This window comes from Elgaria multicarinata, chromosome 7 (genome assembly GCF_023053635.1).
Source record: "Elgaria multicarinata webbii isolate HBS135686 ecotype San Diego chromosome 7, rElgMul1.1.pri, whole genome shotgun sequence".
Taxonomy (NCBI): domain Eukaryota; kingdom Metazoa; phylum Chordata; class Lepidosauria; order Squamata; family Anguidae; genus Elgaria; species Elgaria multicarinata.
In genome coordinates, this window is record NC_086177.1 from 12,169,420 (window position 1) to 12,192,830 (window position 23,411).

Genomic DNA, 23,411 nt, shown 5'->3' on the forward strand with positions numbered 1-23,411 from the left:
GCTTCATCCAAAACAACTTGGAGTTGTGAGGCCACCACACACTCCAGCACCTTGCCCAAGAATGGTAAATTTGAGACAGGGCAGTCGTTATCTAAAACCGTAGGATCTAAATTTGTGGTTTTTTTCCAATAAGGGCCTCACCACAGCTTCGTTTAAGGCTGTGGGGACCTCACCAGACCTCAAGGAGGCATTTACCACCCCAGAAGGCCAGATATCCAGCCCAGCTCTGGCAGATTTCAAAAGCCAGCATGGGCAAGCGTCTAAGGGGCAAGTAGTAGGCCTCAGTCCTCCAAACAGTTTGTCCACATCGTCAGGTTGCACAAGCTGAAAGGTATCCATAATATGACTAGATGGTGCACTAGTCCCATCCATATCAGACTCTGGCAAAACAATGGCATCCAAGTCGGCATGAATATGAGCGATTTTATCTGAAAAGTGTCTCGCAAATTGTTCACAGTGGGCCTTTGAGGGTTCAGGTTGTTGTGTTGCAAGGCCTACACCTAAGAGACCTTTGACCACCTGAAAGAGCTCCGCTGGACGGCACTGAGCAGATGTAACGGTGGCGGAGAAGTACGATTTCTTCACTGCCATCACCACCACAGCGTAAGATCACAAATGGATTCTTACTCGTGTTTGATCTTATTCGTTCCAAGTCTTCCACCATTTGTGCTCTAATCGTCGACACAGTTGTTTCATTGCCCTCAGCTCCTCAAGGATACCAAGGAGCTGACCCAGTTCTATGACTAGGTTGAGGATGTTTGGGAGTGATCATATCGATAGCCTGGGTCATCTCATTCGAGGCGGTGACCAGGACCTCAGCAGTACCGCCAGCTAAGCCTGCAGGAAAATCCCCAAGAGACCGCAGAAAGCCATCCAGATTGCTAAGCCTCCAGGGGTGGCCCATCAAATTTGGTCCCTCACCCCTGCAGAGGTTAGAGGTGGCCTGAAGGTCAAAATTGATCAGATGATGATCTGTCCAAGCCAAAGGCGTTACCCCACCTGTAGATCATTTTCTCCCAAACCAGCCGTCACCTCCCTCTGCCCTACATCTATAGGGGGCCCAACTTCCTCCACCGGTAAACACGTTTTGGATCCGCCAGCACCACTTTCCAGGTTAGGATTAAAAGCTGTTGCTCGCTGCTATGATAGAAGCACTGGGGAAGTTAGATGGTGGCACCTCCACCCAGGTATAGATGTTCCTGCTGCCGTTCATCCTGCTGTTCAAGCATCCTCCAGGATGGGTTGGGATTCTGCTGTGTTTTCCTTTGTGCGACTCCAAGTGCGACACTAGGCATGCACAGAGGCACTGCCTCTGCGCGCCATGCCCTTTTATACCTGCAGGAGACAGCAGAGGGTAGACTCAGTTTGGCTGGAGAGCCAGCAAGATGTTCCAAACACAGCCAAATTCCCTCTTTCTTCTCTTCATCCTCCCTCAGCAGCTGTTGGATATATCCTCATCATCATGGCATTAACTTATTACTAATATGGCTTACCAGTTACATTTTGTTTGTTCCCCCCCCCAATTTCTGAACACCATTCCCTCCACCCACCAACCCATCTATTTTGTGTACACTGTCTCCTCCCATTGCAGAGGGCCAGAAGTTTTTTGTTATTTTTTGAATGTAGTGCTTTCTGTTGGAAGTTAATAAAATGCTACATATTTAAATGTGTTTCTGGCACATTGTCTAAGCTTGCAGTCTTTTATCAGAATAAGTTAATGTCAAAATTAATCAGATTACTACTGTGCTTATGTAAAGCCATTCAGTTGAATATACTACAAAAACAGGCTGATGAAACAGGGTCTTCTGTTTGCTCCTTGATGTGCTATTGTTTTGGGTGTTAGCAGTCTTGCAACCTATATTTGGAGAAAGATAAGCAGCCCCTGAGGAACTAAATTCCTTTCCAAAATGTGTTGGGCATAATCAAAAGTCTGTTCAGGCACCTGAGAATATCTTCTCTTCTATTTTGGGACACATTCATGCCTTCTCCTCTTGCTGTTTCCTTGCAGTGAGTACCCACATTGCCCCACGGTATGCCAACATAGTTATGACTGATTTAGAACAATATTTCCTTAGCTCCTGTTCCAATTATATCTCTCTACTTGAGATACCTCAATGATTATAACTTCATCTAGATCAGGGGTGGAAGCTTTTTTTTAGTATAAGGGCCGAATTCTAATCTGGGAAACTTCTTGGAGAGTGCATTCCTTCTGTGGAAGGGGCCAAAGGTATAATGGGTAGAGCTAAATGTGATGATTACCAATTTTAAGCCTACTCAGATGTAGACAGGACAAGCCCCAGCTCAAAACTTAAGTAGGACTGAAGCATTCAGCAGCATTTTCAAATATCAAGCCTCTGTATGTCTACTCAGAGGTAAGCAGGAACAGCATGTTGACTCACAAGTAAGCAGGACAATCCTCAGAAGTAAGTAGGACTGAATCACTCAGCAGCTTTCTCACCAAGCCCTGCCCCCATCTCTCTGGAAATGAAAAACTCTTATCTCAGATGAGTAGCTGATTGAAGATACGATCAGTTCCCCTGCTGAGCACAGAGAAAGAGAGTCTTTTTCAGGCTCCAGCCAAAAAGTCCTGTGAAAACACAATGGGGAAATGGGGGGTGAAGGAAGACAAATCAAAGGCAAAAGGAGACATGTCCACTATCAAAGTCTTTAAGGACTCTGTTAAAGAGTTTAGTGGACCGGATTAGGCACATGGGCTGGGGGGGGGGGGGGAGTTTCCTGTAGAATGATAAAGATGCATACGAAGGATACACTCTTATCAGTTGTAGTAACTCTAACCAGGAGTTCAATAACTTCCACCTACTATCAAATATAAGACTAGACCTTAGTAGGTGTTAATAATAATAATAATAAATTTATTTCCATTTTGATCGAGGCGGAGAACAACAATAAGCGATAAAATACATAAAACTGAATTAAAACATAATATACATTGTTAAAAACATCCTAAAAAACTACCTAAAACATTCTAAAAACATCTTCAAATTCCCCTGGATAGGCCTGCCGGAAGAGATCAGTCTTTATAGCTTTCTTGAATGCTAGTAGACTGTTAAGTTGATGAGTCTCCTCCAGCAGGCCATTCCACAGTCTGGGAGCAGCAGAAGAAAAGGTCCTCTGGGTAACAGTTGTTAATCTAGCTTTTGCTAGCTGAAGTAGATTTTTCCCAGAGGGCCTGATTTTTCCCACATTGGACCCGTACAATGTGCAGGGTGGATTGTACGGGAGAAGGCGATCCCACAGGTAGCCTGGACCCAAACCATGTAGGGCTTTAAAGGGAATAACCAACACTTTATACTTCGCTCGGAAACTAATTGGCTATCCTTGCTCTAGTACTTCAAGCCAACAAATACCTGCAGAGTTTATTAAGAATATATCAAGTATTCTTACAACTACAATGCTCACCTGGTTTCTTTCATTGGTTTCTGAATATTACCATTTTTAATGGCTGACTTATCTGTATTTATTCTTTTGTATAGATGCAGTCTTGTTTGGCCTATTATAGTTTTTTGGTCAAACTGCTAATAATCTGCAACCTATTTATGAGAAACTTGTAGACTCCTGGGTGTCCCATATTCTGTATACAATAGAGTCTACAAATAAATGAATTAAGTCACTTGGGCAACGGTCTAGCAGCTTTTACTTAGTACATTTATTGTGTGAAATGTTACAGTGGAAAAGTTAGCTTTTAAAAAAAATCTGTATTCCATGCTGTTGTTTCACCCTTTTAAAGATTCTGTTTACATGAAACCCCTGATTCTGCAGCCATTCAAGAGCATTAAATAATTAAATATAATTTACTTGAATGCCTAAAGTTAAAGTCACGCAGGTATAACTGGTGAGAGATTTGGGCCGAGCACAAATCAAGTGTAAGCAGAAAGTATAAATGATATTAAGACTCATTTTGTTGTAAAATCATGTGACTTACACTGCCAAAAATAGCTTGATATTCCTTTACTGACTTGAAATTGAAATAACCCACTACCTTCAGACCTAGCACTCCCTAGGGAGACCATAGTGTCTCTGCTTTAGATGGAGGGTGGCTATCCTTCTAAAATTCATTGTTGCTTGTTGAGGTTTCATAAAAAAAATCTTCACCCTGTAGGCCCAATGGCTACTGAGGGGCACATATGCTCGTATTCAGGTGATGGATAAATGAGTTCAACTGGTTAACTTCCTGGAAACCCTTTGTAATATGGGGGGAGTTAAATAATGTGAACAGGATGAGTAAGAGAAATATCAGCCAAGGAATATTTGCTTGGGATGCTTTTTGTGATGTTAGAACTATTCAAAACTTTAAATGTCTCAAAAGGGCTCCCTTAGCCTAGCCTGGATCACTTGATTCTCTGGGCGCAAAAGCATACTTTCATTTTTATGTGATGTCTTCAGCTGTGGTGGATGGACATTGTAGCAAGATGATGTGAAATGCTCGCATCAGATTGAAAATTTGGTGCATTATCTTTTGAAATGTCCCTTGTTCAGTGGCCTCAGGGTTAAATGTATGGGTGGTATCCTAGGATCTCATGAGTTTGCTTCAGATGTAGAAGCAAACTGTTCTCTTTTATCAGATCTTGATGCAGCACCTACCTAAAGTATTCGTGTTTGCATTATCAGCATAGAAAATTAAGAGCAATCTTTCTTGGCATGTTGGGGCAACCTGGGGACTAGCATTCACTCCCTGTATACCTGTCATGTCTAACTCTACTGCCCCTGTTTTGGGAGAAGGTGTTTCAGGTAATCAATCAGAATCAGATTCAGAACTAGAAGAGGCGGTGCCAGACACCAGCCAGCCTGTACCAGTGTGGGAGGAAGCTCTCAAGGGCGATAACCCAGCTGGAAGTCAGCCCTCTCCAGAGCTTATCTCCTCAAGACCAAATCCTACACACTCAGTGGAAAGTGAGCTTCCTTCCAGAGGAGAGCGTCCTGACAAGCTAGCTGACGCTAGGGTCTGCCGGAAGCTAAAACGCATGGAGCGGAAGGAAGGCATGAGAAAGTCAGTCTGACTAAGGTTGCACCAGAACCTGCCTCCACACCAGGCTCTCTGAAGTTAGGGTGTTTGGGAAGAGCCTTCCTATTCTTCTTGAGCGGACAATTGTCTTGCTTAGTTTGCATAGTATTGCCTAGGGGGAAGTTTCCAAGAGATTAGACTCTCTTCAGTTAGAAGAGATGTTTGCTGCTTAATAAAAGCTTTGTGGATTACTTAGCAAGCCTCGTCATTTGCCTCCCATCGAAAGCAGGGGTTTTCTGAGAAACACAATACCCTTTTTCAGTTTTTGTATTTTTGAATTATAATCCTTTGCTATGACCTTTGGCATATAGAATAAATGTTTATACTTCGTCTCTTGATCATGTTTACATCGTGCTTTGTCCCTGGTGTTTGTAATATGTAGATAGACTTAGGTAAAAAAGAATACTGAATTGGAATGGGGAAATAAGCAGTGCATTTTATTTGTATTAATTATATAACTGAGTTTTAAAAGTCGCCAGGCTAAGAAGATCACTCATGCCTCTAGATTTTAATTTGTACTGCTGTTGCTGTATCTGCTCTCAGATTGTCCATCTGTTACTCCAAGCAGTTTTGGATGATACAGATTTTCTAGACCCATTTCAAACTGGCTTCAGAGCAGGATATGGAGTTAAGACCACTATGGTCACCTTAGTGGATGATCTACGCTTGAGTATTGACAGGGGGAGTGTGTCCCTGTTGGTACTTCTGGATCTCTCTGCAGCTTTCAATACCATTGACCATGGTATCCTTCTGGATCGCCTGAGGGGATTGGGAATCGGGGGCACTGTGCTTCAGTGGTTCCGGTCCTATCTCTCGGACAGGTTCCAGATGGTGATGCTTGGGGATAGCTGCTCCTCAAAGAAGGAGCTGTTGTATGGCGTACCACAAGGCACCATCCTATCCCCAGTGCTGTTTAACATCTACATGAAACCGCTGGGAGAGATCATCCGGAGGCATGGGGCAGGGAGCTATCAGTATGCTGATGACACCCAAATATATTTCTCTATGCCTTTGACAAAAGCAGCAGCTAAGGATAGTGTGTCTCCTCTGAATGAATGCTTGGAGGCGGTAATGGGCTGGATGAGGAAAAACAAACTGAAGCTGAATCCAGACAAGACGGAGGTGCTTACTGTCAAAGCCCCCAACCTGGGTTTGGAGGTGTGTCAACCAGGTCTGGATGGGATTACACTCCCCCTGAAAGACTGGGTTCACAGCTTCGGGGTACTCCTGGATCCGTCGCTCCAAATGACAGCTCAGATAGATGCGATGGCCAGGAGTGCCTACTATCAGCTTCGGCTGATACGCCAGCTGCGCCCCTTCCTAGAGTTAGAAGAGCTAAAGATGGTAGTGCACATGCTGATAACTTCGAGGCTTGACTTCTGCACTGCGCTGTGCATAGAGCTACCTTTGTGCCTAGTCCAGAAACTTCAACTAGTTCAAAATATGGCAGCTAGGTTGGTCACCGGTACATCTAGGGGTGACCATATTACACCAACTTTAGAATCTCTACACTTGCTGCCAATTAGTTTCTGGGCAAAGTGTAAAGTGTTGGTTATTACCTTTAAAGCCATACATGGTTTGGGTCTAAGTTACTTGGGGGATCACCTTCTCCCGGACATACAATCCGCCCCACACACTCCGGTCCTCTGGGAAGAATTTATTCCAGTCAGCAAAAACTAGGCTGACAACCGTTACCCAGAGGACCTTTTCTGCCGCTCCCAGACTATGGAATGGTCTGCCGGGAGAGATTTGTCAACTTAACAGTTTTCCAGGATTTAAGAAAGCCATAAAGACTGATCTCTTCTGGCGGGCCTACCCAGCTGAATTTTAAGATGCCTGTTAATAATGTGCTGCCTTTTAATAATGTATTAGTTTTATATGTTTTTAATAAATTATATGTATTTTATGGTGTTTTGTATTTGTTTTGTACCCTGTCTCAATCCAGAGGGAGAGGTGGGTAAGAAATAAATAAATATATTATTATTAAATATATTCTTACTCCTTCTAAAAAGAAGTTCAGACTTCTTGGATGGAAAACAAATGGCTTTCCAGATCAATGAAATGTTAGAATATTTCAGTTGTATTTGGGCTTAGTACAGGATTAGATAAAATTACATTGGCTTGTGGTATCAAATTTCTATTGGGTTATATATGTTTTTTACTTGTTAAAACTTGCTGAAGCTTATTGGGGGAGTATAAAGTGAAATTAGTTTATCTAGATGCATTTACAGCATTTTTACTTCAGTCGAAAAGGTAATGCTGTACTGTGCATTAGACCATTTGGCAGCTGTACTGTGCATCCAGAACACTTGAGTCTAGTCTACTGTGTGGAATCTTCCTAGAGAGTTGTTCTGAGCATAAAATGAAATAAATTAATGGATGTTGCTCTGAGCTCCTTAGAAAAAATGCGATGCACAAAACAGGCCATTGGAGAGATGATCTTTGCTCCCTCAGTGGTCCTTCCCTTGAGGACAGCTTCCAGAAGAGCACAAATTCTGAAGCACTTGGAACGAATAGGAGAAAGGAATTTTCTACTAATTACTGAGAAATGGGGTGTAAACTCCAGAAGGTCTATAGGCCTGTATTTCTATCATAATGAAAACACTATACTATTTTTAAAATCTGTGTTTGTCTTAGTTGTCATCATCATAACTATAGATACAAGTTAGGAGATGTCTGCTGAAGAAAGTGCCTTGATTTATGTTATGTCCCAAAAATGTAACTCCTTTGCATGCGTATATGTCTGTCAAATATTCCCTCAGCTTTAGTAGAATTAGTTTTTCCTCCTATCAGAAACCATTTTACATGAAACCGCTCCCCTAAAATAGATGCGCAGTGACAATATATAACATTCAGAGAATTTAGTGAAGACACTTAATTTTAAAAATATTTACATGAAATAGATCCCTACAAAGTTCAGTGGAAGTATGGTACTTATAATTGGGTGGACAAGCAACAATGGATATTTTAATTCTGTCTTATGTATTAAAGGAGAGGCGGTATTACTGCTGCTAGAAATAAATCTTATCCATTGTTGTATCTAAAGACATAATACTGTTGTAATGCAAGAGTTCAGAATCTTCAGAACCAGGGCTGCAAAAGGCCTTTACATTAGGCATCTTCTAGGATTTCTTCATTACCAATCAAGGCAGGGATAGAGTCAAAATGTGGGGCTTTGAAAAAAAGAAAGGCTTCCTCCAACTTCCTTTCCTAGATGAAACAATGATTTTTGTCTATACTTTGAAAGCTATGTGTACAAAAGCATAATTGCATTATTATTCAATCATGTTACCATTTCAGTGTGTTTCTGCAACTCATTTCCCTTTAAAATGTATCCTGAATTTTTGGAATGAGGAAGTTCTTCTTCCTCATTCTAGAATTCCTCTTTCTAGAAGGAGGAATTCTAAAGGGCAACTAAAATGATTAAGGAGCTGGAGCATCTCCCCTATGAGGGAAGGTTACATCAACTGAGATTGTTTAGCTTGGAAAAAATGGAGGCTAAGGGGAGGTGTACAAAATTATGCATGGTATGAAGAATGTGGATAGGGAGACATTTTTCTCCCTCTCTCAAAATACTAGAACCCAAAGGGGTCATCCCATGAAGCTGATCGGTGGGAGATCCAGGACAAATAAAAGGAAGTACTTCTTCACACAGCACATAGTTAAATTATGGAACTCACTACCACAGGATGTAGTGATGGCCACCAATTTGGATGGCTTCAAAATGGGGTTGGATAAATTCCTGGAGGCGAAAGCTATCAACGGCTACTAGCCCTGATGGTTGTGTGCTGTCTCCAGTATTCGAGGCAGTAAGCCTGTGTGCACCAGTTGCTGGGGAACATGGGTGGGAGGGTGTTGTTGCACCATGTCCTGCTTGTTCATCCCTGGCTGATGGCTGGTTGGCCACTGTGTGAACAGAGTGCTGGACTAGATGGACCCTTGGTCTGATCCAGCACAGTTCTTCTTATGTTCTTTTAGTTTTTTAATCCACAGATAGGCAGTTGCTTTTGGTAGAGAGCGGTATATGAGTTTGGCTGTGTATTCTATGCAGAATGTTAATGGTCAGTTTTTTAAAATATAACTAAATTGTACTATGATAGACTTTTACTTAACCAGTGCTGGGAATTCCTCAAAAATTATTACGTGTTGCTTTGTCACTCAAAACATTTTCTTGACATTTTGAGAGAAAGCTTGAACAATAAATTAAAGAAGTGTTAACTGTATATATTACTATGTGCAATTTCTGTGGCTAATAACTTCACTATAATTTTTTGGGGGGATATGTGTTGATTGTTTCATGTGATCATCAGTAAAAGATAACCATCTTTACAAATATTGTTTGGCTTGCGTTCATCTACAGTCCTGTCTAAAGAGTACCAAATTCCTTCGATTTTTGCAGATTGCCTTCATGACATTGACACTGTTCCCTATCCGACTGTTCTTTGCTGCTTTTATGATGTTGTTGGCCTGGCCTTTTGCATTCATCGCATCAATGGGATCTGCTGAGAAAGAACTAGAAAAGCCCCTCTCCTGGTGGCGAAAGTAAGTCACTGTGTCCATTTGGTTTGCTTACATCTCCCTGGAGTATTATGCCCCAAGTACTATTAGCATGGCTTACTGTTTAATATACTTATGCCTACTTGAGATTCTGAAACAGCCCTATGGCAGAATAAAATACTTCAGTTCTTTTCCATAAGGAAGAAATAAGAGTGGTCTCAAACGAGGCTTTTATTGTGCAATCACACTACCTCCCTCATGGAATTTTAGGGGCTCCAGACAACATCAGGTTCCATTTGTAACCCTCCTCTGTTTTCTCACCACTTCTTCCATCTTTTTTCATACCACAGAGAACCCATTAAAGGGGAAAAGGTGGAATTTGATTGGTAGTATTAGGAATCATAAGTTTGGAAGCACCCTAAGGCTAAAGTCCTTTGCATGCTTACCTAAAAATATTGAGCACAGTGGGATATACACCCAAGTAAACAAGTAAAAATGCAAAGGATTGGACTGTTCAAAACTTTTTTTCCCTTTACATCCCTACATTATAGTTTGACATTTAGTCTGTACCTTTTTTTCTTAATTTTGAAATGCATTTTCAAAATTTAAGGGCCACAATATACGTTAATATGCAAAACCCTATATTAATACCTTAATGACTGCTGCTTGTAGTGAAATGCAGCTGTGAGAGAGGCCATCTTTAAGCAGAGAAGTGGTGGGGAAGGAGGCAGTGCCAGTTTTATTTTATTGCCAATCCCACCATACCCATGGGATTCTGGACACATGATTGAAGAATAAACACATTTCTGGTATCTCACAAGGGTAAAGCAGCCATCAGGATTTAAATACATGTTTACATGTAACGTGTAACTTGATCCTAGCTACGCTTTTTATTTCTCCTACGTATCTTTGATGTAGTGTCTGTCCTGAACGTTTTTGACTGTGTGTCTACTTGCATAAACTGCTAACTGTTTTATTTGATACCCAAAGATGAGTTGCCGGAAGTGTTTACAAGATCTTGAGGGTGCTGCTTCTTCTGGAAGATTTTCCATTTGTTATCTCTACGTGCTGTACTGTGCAGTGCTAATCCAGGATTAACGCAGGGTACATCTGATTGGGTAGAAACACAGGAGAGTCGCTGAGCAATGTAGCCTCTCCTCAACCATAAATAGTCATATGAGAAATAATATAGAAAATAATATTCTGCTATCTGTATGGGGTGCTTTGTCAGGCTTGGAGAATTACCTTAAAAAGGACAAAACAGTTAAATGTCTAGTGCTGACATGTGCCTGCTGCGATACATCTTAGGAGAAATATATCTTTATATCTTTAAATCTCCTCGGACTTGAGAATGCTTCTTCAGCTGTGGCCAAGGTGTTCCCTTTCCTCTTAACCAAAGCATTGCTTTGATAGGTAATGGAACAGGATGGTACTGCTTCTACGGGTTACAAATGAACTGACAAGGAGGTTACATAACTGCAGACTGAATATTAAAACTAATGTCTGTAAGTAGAAGAGAGAAATCTACTCCCTGGTAGATAATACGTAAAAGCTGTTGGGAAGCAAAAACAGTGGGACTTTAGAGTAAATATCCTTTGAGCAAATGCTTAGAGTGAACATTCAAACTTTAAACGTTTTTTCCAGTTTACAAGTGAGAAGAGAGGAGATGGAGGGGATTTATATGTTCAGTATAAATTGAGTTTATTTAAAAACAAAACTATATTGCCTTCATGATTGGAGTGTATTCATCTGAGGATATTTGCACAATTGAAGATAATAGTTTAATAATGGTCAACCATGATATAAAGGTATTGTACAAATACTGTATCAGCCATTTATACTACACCAGCTAAGAGAACAAGTTATGAACCACAAAGTTCCCAGGTTGAATCACAACTCTACCAAGAGTTCACTGGGTAGCCTGGATCAAGTCACTCTTTTATCCTCAGCCCCAATCTACAGTATTTATTTATTTCATTTCTATACTGCCCAATAGCTGAAGCTTTCTGGGCAGTTCACAAAAGTTAAAACCACAAGTACAGCATAAAATACAATATAAAAGCTTAAAACCACAATATAAAACCACAGTACAAAAGTACAACCAGAATAAAACCGAGCAGCAATGCAGAGATTTAAAATACAGAATTAAAATGCAGATTTAAAACAGTAGAGTTAAAAGACTAGAATAGTAAATTGCTAAAATACTGAGAAGGAGTATTACGTAGGTGCCGTGCAAACCTCTCATTCCACAGCCAGGGTGCCACAACAGAAAAGGCCCTCCTCCTGATAGACACTTGCCTCTCTTTGGCAGTAGCTCACGGAGAAGGACCCCTGGGGATGAACTTAGGGTTCGGGCAGGTACATATGGAAGGAGGTGATCCTTCAGATAACCTGCCCCAAGCCATTTAGGGCTTTGAATGTTAATACCAGTGCTTTGAATTGGGACATGAGAATAATACTTGCCTTTATTAAAGAGTTGTTATCAGGATTTCAATAAAATAATGTGAAACACTTCATTTTGAACACTCTAAAGCATTACATAGATATCAATATTGATGAATATGATGATGATAATGATGAAGATTACAACCAGAAAAATAACAGTTCCTTGTTTCTGTACTTTTAATGTACAGTGTTAGATAAGGGGTGTTTCTGCTGGTGGACAAGGAAAATAGTGTTCAATTTTGAGGTTTAACCTCTTATTTTGTCTGCAGAAGGCTACAAGCTCAGTTGCTAGCTACAGAGAAAAATGGATATGCAGCTCTCTGTGATTGCATTATAAATGGGACATGCAAGGAGTGCACACAATAGGAATGTTTTGGGCACTGTGGTTTTTGCCTTCTTTGGTCCACTATCTGTGACAGTTACTAAAAGGGACAGGCAGGGGACTAGAGGTATAACGGTTGTGGAGGTTGAAAGTGCACTCAGAATGCAATCCTATACATACTTACTGGGGAATAAGGCCCTCTAAATTCAATGGGTCTTACTTCTGAGTAGACATGGACAGGATTATACTGTTCGCTGCATGTCCAGTCGCCTTCAAAACTGCTGAATTGGTGTGTCTTTAACGATGAGGCTTAGCTTCTTACTCCTGGTTCTTCAAGTCATTCTGTTTGTGTGTGGAGAAGTATTGATCCTGGTTGCTAGGCCTGTTGGAGAAAGATGTGGGGTGCATGCTAAAATCAGAATTGACTTAGCAGCCACCTTTTCCTGTCTGGAGTACTTAGACTGCCTGTCTAAAGTGGCAGGTGTACCTGTCCTGTTTTGATGTGCTGCCACCTTCTGCCCTCAGGGAAAGTTACATTAAAGCTGGGGGAAGGTGGGTTAAATTGTTGCTGTTAACCAAATTTGAACTCTTAACATAACATAGTATTACAACATAACTTTAAAACGTAACTAGAAAATAAGACAAATTCTTATTTTCTAGTTAACCAGGAAATTGCTCGTATGCTTAGTCTGTTATTTTAAAGTGACAACTTTATGCTAATATTTCTGCATCTGTGGTATCTAATTATTTTCAGGGTTGTAGATGTCTTGCTGAAGGCAATCATGAGGACAATGTGGCTTGCTGGTGGATTCCATTGGATAAATGTGAAGGGCAAGCAGGCTTTGCCCACTGAAGCAGCAATATTGACTCTAGCTCCACATTCCTCATACTTTGATGCTATACCAGTAACAATGACCATGGCTTCCATTGTTATGAAAGCAGAAAGCAAAGACATTCCAGTTTGGGGAAGTAAGTCAGAGAAATCTTTACCTTCCAAATAATATCCTTCCACAGTGATTGCATTTAGTTTTGAAAAGCAGTTTTAAATACTGTGCTAGGAGATTGATGAAGTCAGCAAATTTCACAGAACACTTTAATGAAATTTGTTTGTACAGAACAAAATTAGAACATTTGGGCGTTGTTGTTGTTTTTAAAAAAAACTTATTGGAATAGGGTTATTGCTGAATAGTGATCACTAACTGGAATCTCATAGGGTAAATCTGCCTCCATGAAATTTATCAGCTAGTCCCCTGATTGTCAGCCCACAATGTAAGTGGGATCTGTAAAGAAAGTGATAGAACTTGTTAGCAAATTTCTTTGAGAGATCAGCAAAACATGTGAAAAAACACCAGGAAAAACCCGGGCGTTTTTGTCCCAAGGGCTGTTTTTTGGGGCGAAAGGATTATGAAATATTTTCTTTTAGAATGATGAATGAAATGATGAACGGTGTTTATATATGGCTATCTAGCCTTTATTCTCCCCCCCCCCCATGATTATTTCTGGAAACTTTGAAGCCAACATGTGACTAGAGACACCATATCACAATATGTCAAGGAAGTGTGCATTCTGTCACTTTGAGTTTTGTTGTATAGAGACTTGTGTTTCTGGACTTGATTTGGTTAAATCCTGTAGCAATCAATGAACGTACTTCTAAAACCTGCATATGAGGGTTTTAGAACTGGAGGTTATCCTGCCGCTGTTACCGCGTGTAATGGAATAATGTCTAGGATGTCCCACTGATCCCTCCCAGCTGGGAGAGTGGGCATCCAAATGGCAGATGCGGTACAATGTAAGCAAGTGTAAGGAGTGGGCAACTTGCGGCCCTTCAGAGGTTTTGGTCCACAGCTCCCACCAGTCCTAGCCAACATAGCTAATTATGAGAGCTGATGGGAATTGTAGGCTAAAACATTTGGGGGGCAACAGGTTGCCCAACTTTACTTCCACAGCTGTTAGTGGTGGTTAAGGTTTCCAGCAGGTGGCCTGGATGTGAACAGTTTTTCCTGTGAGGAACAATTTTTAATAACACAATCCAAAATAGCACCAGTTTGGTTGTACAAGTTATAAATATGATATAGTGGCAGTCACGTTCAGCAACAGCATAACAATAAAATTGCATTGCATTGATTGTATTCTTTATGGCTCTGGCATTATGGCTGTTTCATTATATAAGATGTTCTGGATTTTTAGAGGTTTTGTTTTTAAGTTAGAAGTACAGTGTTAAACTCATCTCTCACACCATTATGAACAAATAATCAATTGTCCCAATTATCTGAAGCTTCAAACAATATTGAGTTAAGTACTGCAATTATAGAAAAAGGGAAAGAAAATGTTCCGTTAAAGAGTCAATGTGTAGATTAATACCTTTATCAATAAATAGCAGGGCTTTATTTTATTTTACTTTTTGTTATTGTGTTTGCTGCTGGTTACTTTTTTCCCTGCATAGAAAAAAATAGCTGAAAGTTCTGTCATACCTTGTTCTGAAATGTTTTCCAGATTTTGTGGAATGTTATCTACCCAATATGCTAAATTAAACAATAATAAGAGAATATACTTGGACATCTGTTTCTTTCCAGCTCTAATCAAATTTATTCGACCCGTGTTTGTATCTCGATCGGATCAGGATTCCCGCAGAAAAACCGTTGAGGAGATAAGACGACGTGCTCAGTCTAATGGCAAATGGCCACAGGTACTGATAGAACGTCTTGTGATCTAAAGGTATTTGTTGTCTATAAAGGAATATCATCTACTTTCCTTCTAAGGGATGCTACTTCTGCTCAGAAATAAAATCCCCTCCCCCTACATTTTGCCAATTGATAGTTATACGGCAAATTTCCGTCAGAGTTCTGAATTCTTCGTTGTCATAGCACTTTTTCTCAATCCTCCCCTGCCCTCCTTTCCCTTGATTTAATTCACATATCCCCAACGTAAAAACATGAAACATTGTTTTGTTGAATGATACCAATATTTAGTCCAGCTTTCTGTTTCTAACAGCTGCCTGCCAAATGTCTCTGGGTGTTCACAAAGGAATGCATAAAAGTGATAGCTCTTCCTAGTTGCTGGCAGAGTGATTTTTTTTAAAAAAAAACCTATTTTGTTAATTTAATTATTTTGTTTAAATCTGATGTTGATGGGTTGTTGTTGTTTTGAAAGAACTTGATACAGTAAATGTCTCAATTTCAAATGATATATGAAGTGTTTGTGGCAGGCTGCCTGGATCACATTAATCTGATCCTTTTCAATAAGATACTTTTTTTGCTTGTGTCAGGAAATACATAGACTATTGGCCTGGTTCTCACAATCACCGCCGCTTAAACAAGCCCCTATGGCTTGTTGAAGCTGCAACGCGTGCTGGGAACCATTTGCCTTATTACCTGCCTGGGTGTGGCTGGTTGTGTTGTCCAAACCCGGACGGCATGGCTTGTTTGAGGGGGAAACAAAACTCAAATAATTCATGAACTGTTGTTGGGTTATTTGAGGGTTGTTTCCCCCTCCAGCAAGCCATGCCGCGTGCATTTGGACAACACGACAAGCCACACCCGGACGAATAATTAGGCACATAGCGACCAGCACACAGTGTAGCTGAAGCAAGCCACTATGATTTGTTTGTGGTGAACATGCAAACCAGGTCATTAAGGTGGAATCCTGACTTAACTGTGCCTTTATTAATATTTGTGAACCACTCAGAGAGCTTCGCCTATTGGGCCGAATAGAAATGAAAGAAAGAATGAAAGAAAGAAAGAAAGGTATTAAATATCCAGAGTTGATTGTTCACAGCATCTGTTGTTTAGGGTATACTGCCATGGACATTCCAGTTACTATTACGGTTGACAACTACTGATAGGTTCATCTATATAAATAAAAATGTAAATGTTCGTTCAAAACAGACGTTATACCTCCGAAAGTTCTTCATCGATTGCTTTGATATTTTGACACAACGTTGCATTCGAATACGCGAGCGTTGTTATGTAACTATGTTCTCTATGGGGTCAAAGGTTTGTCTTAAAATCGAAGAAATAGGCCTCCTCAAAACCAGTCCTGCTGATCATTGTGACATCGCCAACCAGTAGGCCAATCCACTGCCTCTGCCTCCTCTCCTATTTGCATGTTCTCTCCTATTTGCTCTTATAGGTCATTGTGACATCGCCAACCAGTAGGCCAATCCACTGCCTCTGCCTTCTCTCCTATTTGCATGTTCTTTCCTATTTGCTCTTATAGGTCATTGTGACATCGCCAACCAGTAGGCCAATCCACTGCCTCTGCCTCCTCTCCTATTTGCATGTTCTCTCACAATTGGCTGAGTGAATATAGATGTCACACCTGTGACAGTTACACGTTCTGAAGAAAGGTAACTGCCAGGAGTTTCCACTAACCTCCTCACCGTAAAAACATCCTTTTTTAAAAACCAAACAGTAGGCCAATCCACTGCCTCTGGCTCCTCTCCTATTTGCATGTTCTCTCCTATTTGCTCTTATAGGTCATAGAAGCAACAATCTTGATAGGACCTTTCAAAGGTGAAGATGTCCTCATTCCTCGCATTCCTATGATTCCAACAGATATGCCATTTCAATTTAAGAGATTGCAATTCCCAATTCGATTGGCGTTTGCAATCACCATCAACAAAGCTCAGGGCCAATCTTTAGAATTGTGCGGTTTAGATCTAGACACAGATTGCTTCTCACATGGACAATTATATGTTGCGTGTTCTAGAGTCGGCAAACCAGACAATCTCTATATCTACACAGACAATGGAACAACTAAAAATATTGTATATCCACAAGCATTGTGAAATCAAACATATTAGAAACATCCGCTTTGTCTTTTCTTTCTTTTCAATTTAACCAGACTGAGCCACAGCAACGCGTGGCAGGGTACAGCTAGTCCTCTATAAAAATGTCTAATCATTTTTAAAACCATCTAAGCTATGTGGTAGTAAATTTCATAAATTAGTCATGTGTTGTATGAATTATTTCCTTTGGTCAGTCTTGAACCTAGTGTCGGTCAGTTTCATTATTTTCTAGGGTTATGAGTGATGAGGAAAAAAGAGAATTTTTCTCAGCGTTATGAAATTCTATAAAGTTCAGTTATGTTTCCCTTTGTCATCTGCCTTTTTTTCTAAACTAAAAAGCCCCAAACAACCCTTTGATCATTTTGTTGCCATTTTCACATCCATTGCCAATTTTATATCATTTTTGAGGTGGGACAATCAGAACTACACATCATACTGAATACGTATGGTGGCATTTTGAAGTTCAGTCCTTTCAGCTGAGGTCTCTCATTGCTTAGAGCTTCTTCAGCAGGTGTGCAGTTTTCCTCCTGCAATCACCTCTTCCTCTTCTTTCATCTCTTTCCTAGTGCAGGAAGGAAGACTAACTCCCTCTGCCTCCTTTCTCTGTCATTTGACAAATATCTTCACACAAGATGTGTGTGAGAAACTGTACTTTCTTGGTTTAAAGCAGAGGGTATTTTTCCTATGAAGAGTCATTGACTTATGGGAAAAGACCAATGGTGGGTGGAGCCAGACCCCAAAATGGACGGAGTTTGCAGGATTGCTGAGGATGGCACATGTCCCCCACCCCAGCTTTAAAGAATAGAATTATTGCTACTGCCATTTATATTCTGTTTAACATTATTGAGCACCAATGGTAAGTATAGTACAGAACATAGAACTTTAGAAGAGATGCAATCCTTACTCCAGAAGTTTGGAGTTTACATTGGTTAATAAAAAAAATGGTGGGAAGATCGGTCAGCGGCTACTTCATGAGTATATCCAGTTCTTAAAGAGTAAAATATTATCATCTTTGATATGAAGGGAGGTGAGGGTAGGGCAGGAGAAAAGCCTTGTATCTCACTTGCTGTCTTGGCTTTTGAGAGGCACCTCGCCCTCAGAGTTTGCAATTCCAAACATGAGAGTGCTTCAAAGATACCTAGGCAGCATTCCATGCATTCTTTCATGGATCACTTTCTGTTTGTAGACCCGTCTCCAGGAGTAACCGAATCTGAAGCCTTTAAATCCTGACTTTGAAACGTACTTCATAAAGGGAAGCACAGGATGTATAAAAATAACTTGTAATAGAAGTTTCATTTCTGTTTATGTTTTAAGATAATGATATTTCCAGAAGGAACCTGCACTAATCGATCCTGTCTAATTACATTCAAGCCTGGTAGGTATTATGTACATCTTTTCTTTCCTATGTAATGTCTGTGTAACTTCAGATTTTTAAAGGTGCAATTTATTCTTATTATTGCCCAGGATGACTAAATACGTTACAGCAAACGTACTATATGTCCATTTGTTTCCACTCTGCTTTGGTTACATCTTTCTGTAACATTTGTATGTTTGGAATACTAGATAGAGATACCCCCATGAACCATAATTGACCTGGTCCCACTGGCACATTTATAAATTTCCCTAAAGCATTGTATCAAGACACAACAAAACACATTGGGTGACTTTGTAACGTAAGAAGTGGCTCTTGGGTTCACTTGCCACCTTGTCCTTAAAGAATATCAGTTAAGCTATTGTGGAATTTAGATTATTAGTTGCATACATTGTGGAATTCTTGCACTGACGAAAAAGCAAAAGCACTCTTACTGAGATTTATTTCTTTGTTTTTGCTGCTTTTACTGTGAATCTTGCAATCTAAACCTTCATACCTATAACGCAGTCTTTTGGCCTAGAAAGCAAGAGTACTTTATAATAAAATATGTTCCCCATTAGTTGAGAAATGCCAAAATAAAGGTGTTTCTATCTTGGAAACATGAAGTTATGCCCATTTAGTTCAGGCAAAAATAGGCCATTCAGTCATTCCATCATTCTTGGTGATTTGTGTTCATTCCTTACACTTGCTGCCAATCATCTGTTTCAAGTTGAAGCAAGTTGTAAATTATTTAACAGTCTGTTTTCAACGTAAGTGAGGGCACCATTGGGATATAATGTGGCCTAAAATATTTAAATTTAAAACCTTGCTATAACAGCCTAATATTTTCTTAGGATTAATGCCATTAGTTCAGTTCTCTAAATGTTTCCTATGGAATTTTTTAAAAGGTTTCCAAGTATGTTCAAGAAATGTTTACTAAGACTTACCTACTGAAAAAGGAAAGTGAGATTCTTACTGTTTTTGCACGCTGATTTGGTACCAGTATCAGAAGGAAGTGTTCAGTTGTTTTGTTTTGCTGCCAATTTAATGTTCAGACACATAGTTAGATTGTTTTATTGTAGTCCCCACTTCATAGTCCAGTAAAAATCTTTTATGAAAAGTGTACCTTTTGCAAAAGGTACAGAAGTTACAAAAGTTACAAAAAGTTAAGTTCCTTTGAATCTTGTAGTCCAAATGGTAGGAGATCATGCCTCTATTTTTCTAAAATGTTTTGCTAAACTCTATAAAGTTTAGCCAATATATTAGGTAATCGAGGCATCATTGTTAAGAGACTTCACGAAGGCCCATGATGGATTAAAAAGCTACTCACACTAGCTTATTTTTTAAATAGTCCACAATCCGCCACCATACAAGTGGGCTAATAAGTTGTTCTGAGCTACTTATTACTGAGCTACTGAGCTACTGTGCAAGCTTTGGGTCTCAGATTTGGAAATCTAAAGCACAGAGGCCATTTTATGGCAGATCTGCCATTTTATGACAGATCCGCCATTTTCTAGACCTCTGTGAGCAAGTTACAGCCTACAACTTCCAGCATGCAATGCCTGGGAGCGCTGCACTTACAGGGGCCCAGGAATGGTGGGCACACATGTCCTCACTGCAAATAAGCCATTGTGGGTTAAAAAATCTCACACCATACACAATAATCCATGATGGGTTTATTAACCCATCATGGGTTATCGTAATGTCTGAACCCAGTCATTATCTTTTGCTCTATCCCTGATGAAAAGGGGTAGTGTGATGCCACTACTTTCCCTAGTTATGTCTGTTTTGATATCATTTGGTATGATTCTTGAGTTGTGTTGCACTATCCCTTTATAATCTATACCCCAGTATGACATCTGCATACATCAATGCCCTGCATTCTGGATCCAAATAATTTCATGTTGATGGCATTCCATGTACATGCATGCATAGATCCATACACACACACACACACACAGAGAGAGAGAGAGAGAGAGATGGTCTATAAGAATAGGGAGGAATAGGATCCATGGATGAAGATTTGAATAAATAAATTCTGTTGAAAGTATTGTGTGCCCAAGTAATTCTTTTTTTACCAGTATTTTAACAGTCATTAGTATTCAGTTCTGTTGCTTAATATTGTCTTTTGTGGAGTGGAGTACCAGGCTTCTAGGAAAGGTTGCTTAAAATTGTCACAGAAAATTTGATTAGATATTCAGTCCAATAGTGAGTCTGAATTTCAGAGACCTTCCCTAAATAACAACAGTTTCTGTTACTTTCATGACAATGATACTTGTTCCCAGGGACAGACCTAGGGAGGGTCCGTGCCTGGTGTGCAAGAATGCCAATTTCCACACACAGGGTGAGAGTCCAAAACAGCAAGGCTTTATTATTTTCTGCGCAGAAAAGAGAGAACTTGGGCTTTACAGCAAAAACAAGAACTCTGCCTAGTTTCCAGGCAGCTTTTATAGGCACATAATACATATAGTTATTGTGGTGGCTCCAAAACCCACTCAAATACAACGAAAACACCAATCTTTACTCGGATCCAAAAAGTCACCAATCATAAGTCTTAGGTTAATTTCCAATCAAAGCACTCATACAAACTCAAAATATCAAATCAGGTGTTAGCTGATGCAATGGGCTGTTTGTGTACACTTGTGCGGCGTAAGCACCCTATAGAACTTCTTATCCACAGAATACAAATGATTCTGGCAGGGTGGGGTACAAGGCAGAAGGTAGCAAAACATCTTCTATTTTGCAAAGTAATGGTGTTTTGACAGTTTAGGGTACAATTAGTGTTGCTCTCTGTCTTGGCCTTAAAAGTCAAGCTCATATTCTAAGTTCTTCTACAATTGTCCCACTGTCTGTTCACAACCAGGAATTTTAACTGTATCATCAAGATACAGACAAAAGCAACTTGCAAACCCCTTAGTGAAAAAGGCATGGACTTCTTTCTTGGTTCAAGAGGTTTCACTAATCTACAAGTAAACAGTAGTTGACCCCAGTATCTGAGGAACTAGGTTGGGTGAGAAGTTGTTGTTCAGGTTTTAAACAAATCTTCTGCCACGGCTTTCAGTAGAGCCATGTCAGTATACTTCAACACAGTTGGAGAGGTTCATATTCTAGCCTGAAAAACTAGAGAGTACAATTGCTGAGTCCTTGGGAAAGGTAGAAGCCTTGATCTGAATCTGTGAGTGTTGGTGAAAATCGCAATCAAGCAGGCCTAGAAGGAGGGGGGGGGGAAACTGGATATACCAGGAATGATTTTATTTTCCCCCAGCAGTGGATGAAACTACAAGACAACTAGAAATATTAGGGATTTAAGCTGATGCTACAATATCCTTCCATTATACATCTTACCTCTTTTAGAAGAACAACAATGTAGATTGCATGTTACTGGCTGTTGTGTCTTGATTCATAATAGAAAAGAGAAGTTACGAGGCAGATTTTTCCTGTTTAAAAAGAAAAGTTTTGCCTTCATAAGAGAAGGCAGACAAACCTTTTGATGGAACTTCTTTCTGTTTCTGCCCTGTCTGTTCCTGGAAATATATGAAAGTTCTGTAGGATTTGATCATTCCCATCATTACTTCTGCCAGTTGCCTTGGCCAAGCAGCATTTCTTCCTGTGTCATTATAAATGGAACAATGGAACTTAAGTTAGAATTGACTAACAAGCTCCTTTGATTCCATTGGGTCTACTGTAAGTAATAGTAAGTCTGGATTCAATCCATACATGGTCTTTAAGACCATAATAGCATGTAATTAGGAAGTATTGTAATTCTATGTATCCCATGTGTCTTGTAGGAGCATTTATCCCTGGAGTGCCTGTCCAACCAGTGATTTTACGTTATCCAAACAAACTGGTAAGCTCTGAGTGTGTTTTGACCACTAAAAATGGTGTATACTAATACCGATATAAGGAAGTCAGATTTATTTTTTTTAAAAGCAGAACAGCAATAAATTGGTAGCAGGTGACATGGGCAACTGTTGCTCTCTTGCTGTTTTTTAGATGCATGTATTAGTTATAAGAGAAACACAGCATGTGTTGGCTCAGCTGTTCCTCAAAGTGGAGGAGTATGAATTATATTCCCTGAAGTATTAAAACTATTCATATTTTTCAGTATGTATTTCATATTTTTACTTCATATCCATCTGTGGTTGGTAGACCACGAATAATAAATTGCAACTACTCCTATGCTAGCTAGAAAAAAATAGATTTGAGATATACACAACTCATCCCTTTGTCTAATGGCTAATACTCAGGTAATGAATTTTACCTCCTAATTTGAGAGCAGCAGTCCAGCACAATTGAGCTGTGGGAGTTTGTTTTCGCTTTCACACATTTTGAATCAGCCTGTGGAGGGGAGTGGGGGCTTTCCATTAGCTGCTAGGAATGTGTATCTATTCTTGCAGAATGAAAGCTTTATTGACTAGTATCTCATTATGGTAACAACCTTTTAGTTTTTCCTGTGAGAGAGTGCATGAGAAGTTGTACCATTAATTCCGTGACTGAACCGCTGCTTCTATATCACTAGAGGGCACTGATAATTCTTTCGTCACTGTGTTGTAAGTTAGAAAAATTCATGACTATATACTGTGATCTGCAAGAAATATATCATTTCTTTTAACATTTTTCATCTTGATGGTTTGTATATTGACAATATACAGATCACAGTAGTAGACAAAGCCCGTGTGTGTGTGTGCGTGTGTGTGTGTGTGTGTACTTACTTTCACATTTTTCAGAGTGATGTATTTTTGTAACTCCTGTTAACTTGCTGACTGTAGTGCAATGGAAAGGCTTACCTAATCGTTTTTAATGTATTTCTTTTGCACATAGGATACGATTACATGGACATGGCAAGGTCCAGGAGCGTAAGTCAGCTACATTTTATTCAAATAAATTATTGCTCTATTTTGTTTCATCATACTTTAAATAATGCAACAGTGCTCAAAATTCATATTCACACTAGTTTTAAATGGTAGTTGTAGCAGTCTGTGAAATT

General features: G+C 39.9%; 1 protein-coding gene across 1 annotated transcript in view; it reads left to right on the forward strand.

The window, feature by feature from the left end:
* Positions 1–23,411, forward strand: part of LPCAT1 (lysophosphatidylcholine acyltransferase 1) — a 46,066-nt gene that overhangs the window by 11,140 nt on the left and 11,515 nt on the right. Inside the window, exons 2-7 of the mRNA XM_063129735.1 lie at positions 9,423–9,565; positions 13,042–13,256; positions 14,861–14,973; positions 18,388–18,448; positions 22,213–22,271; positions 23,246–23,280. Of these exons, the coding sequence (XP_062985805.1) occupies positions 9,432–9,565; positions 13,042–13,256; positions 14,861–14,973; positions 18,388–18,448; positions 22,213–22,271; positions 23,246–23,280 (617 nt within the window). The 5' untranslated portion in view covers positions 9,423–9,431. The remainder of the gene's footprint in view (positions 1–9,422; positions 9,566–13,041; positions 13,257–14,860; positions 14,974–18,387; positions 18,449–22,212; positions 22,272–23,245; positions 23,281–23,411) is intronic.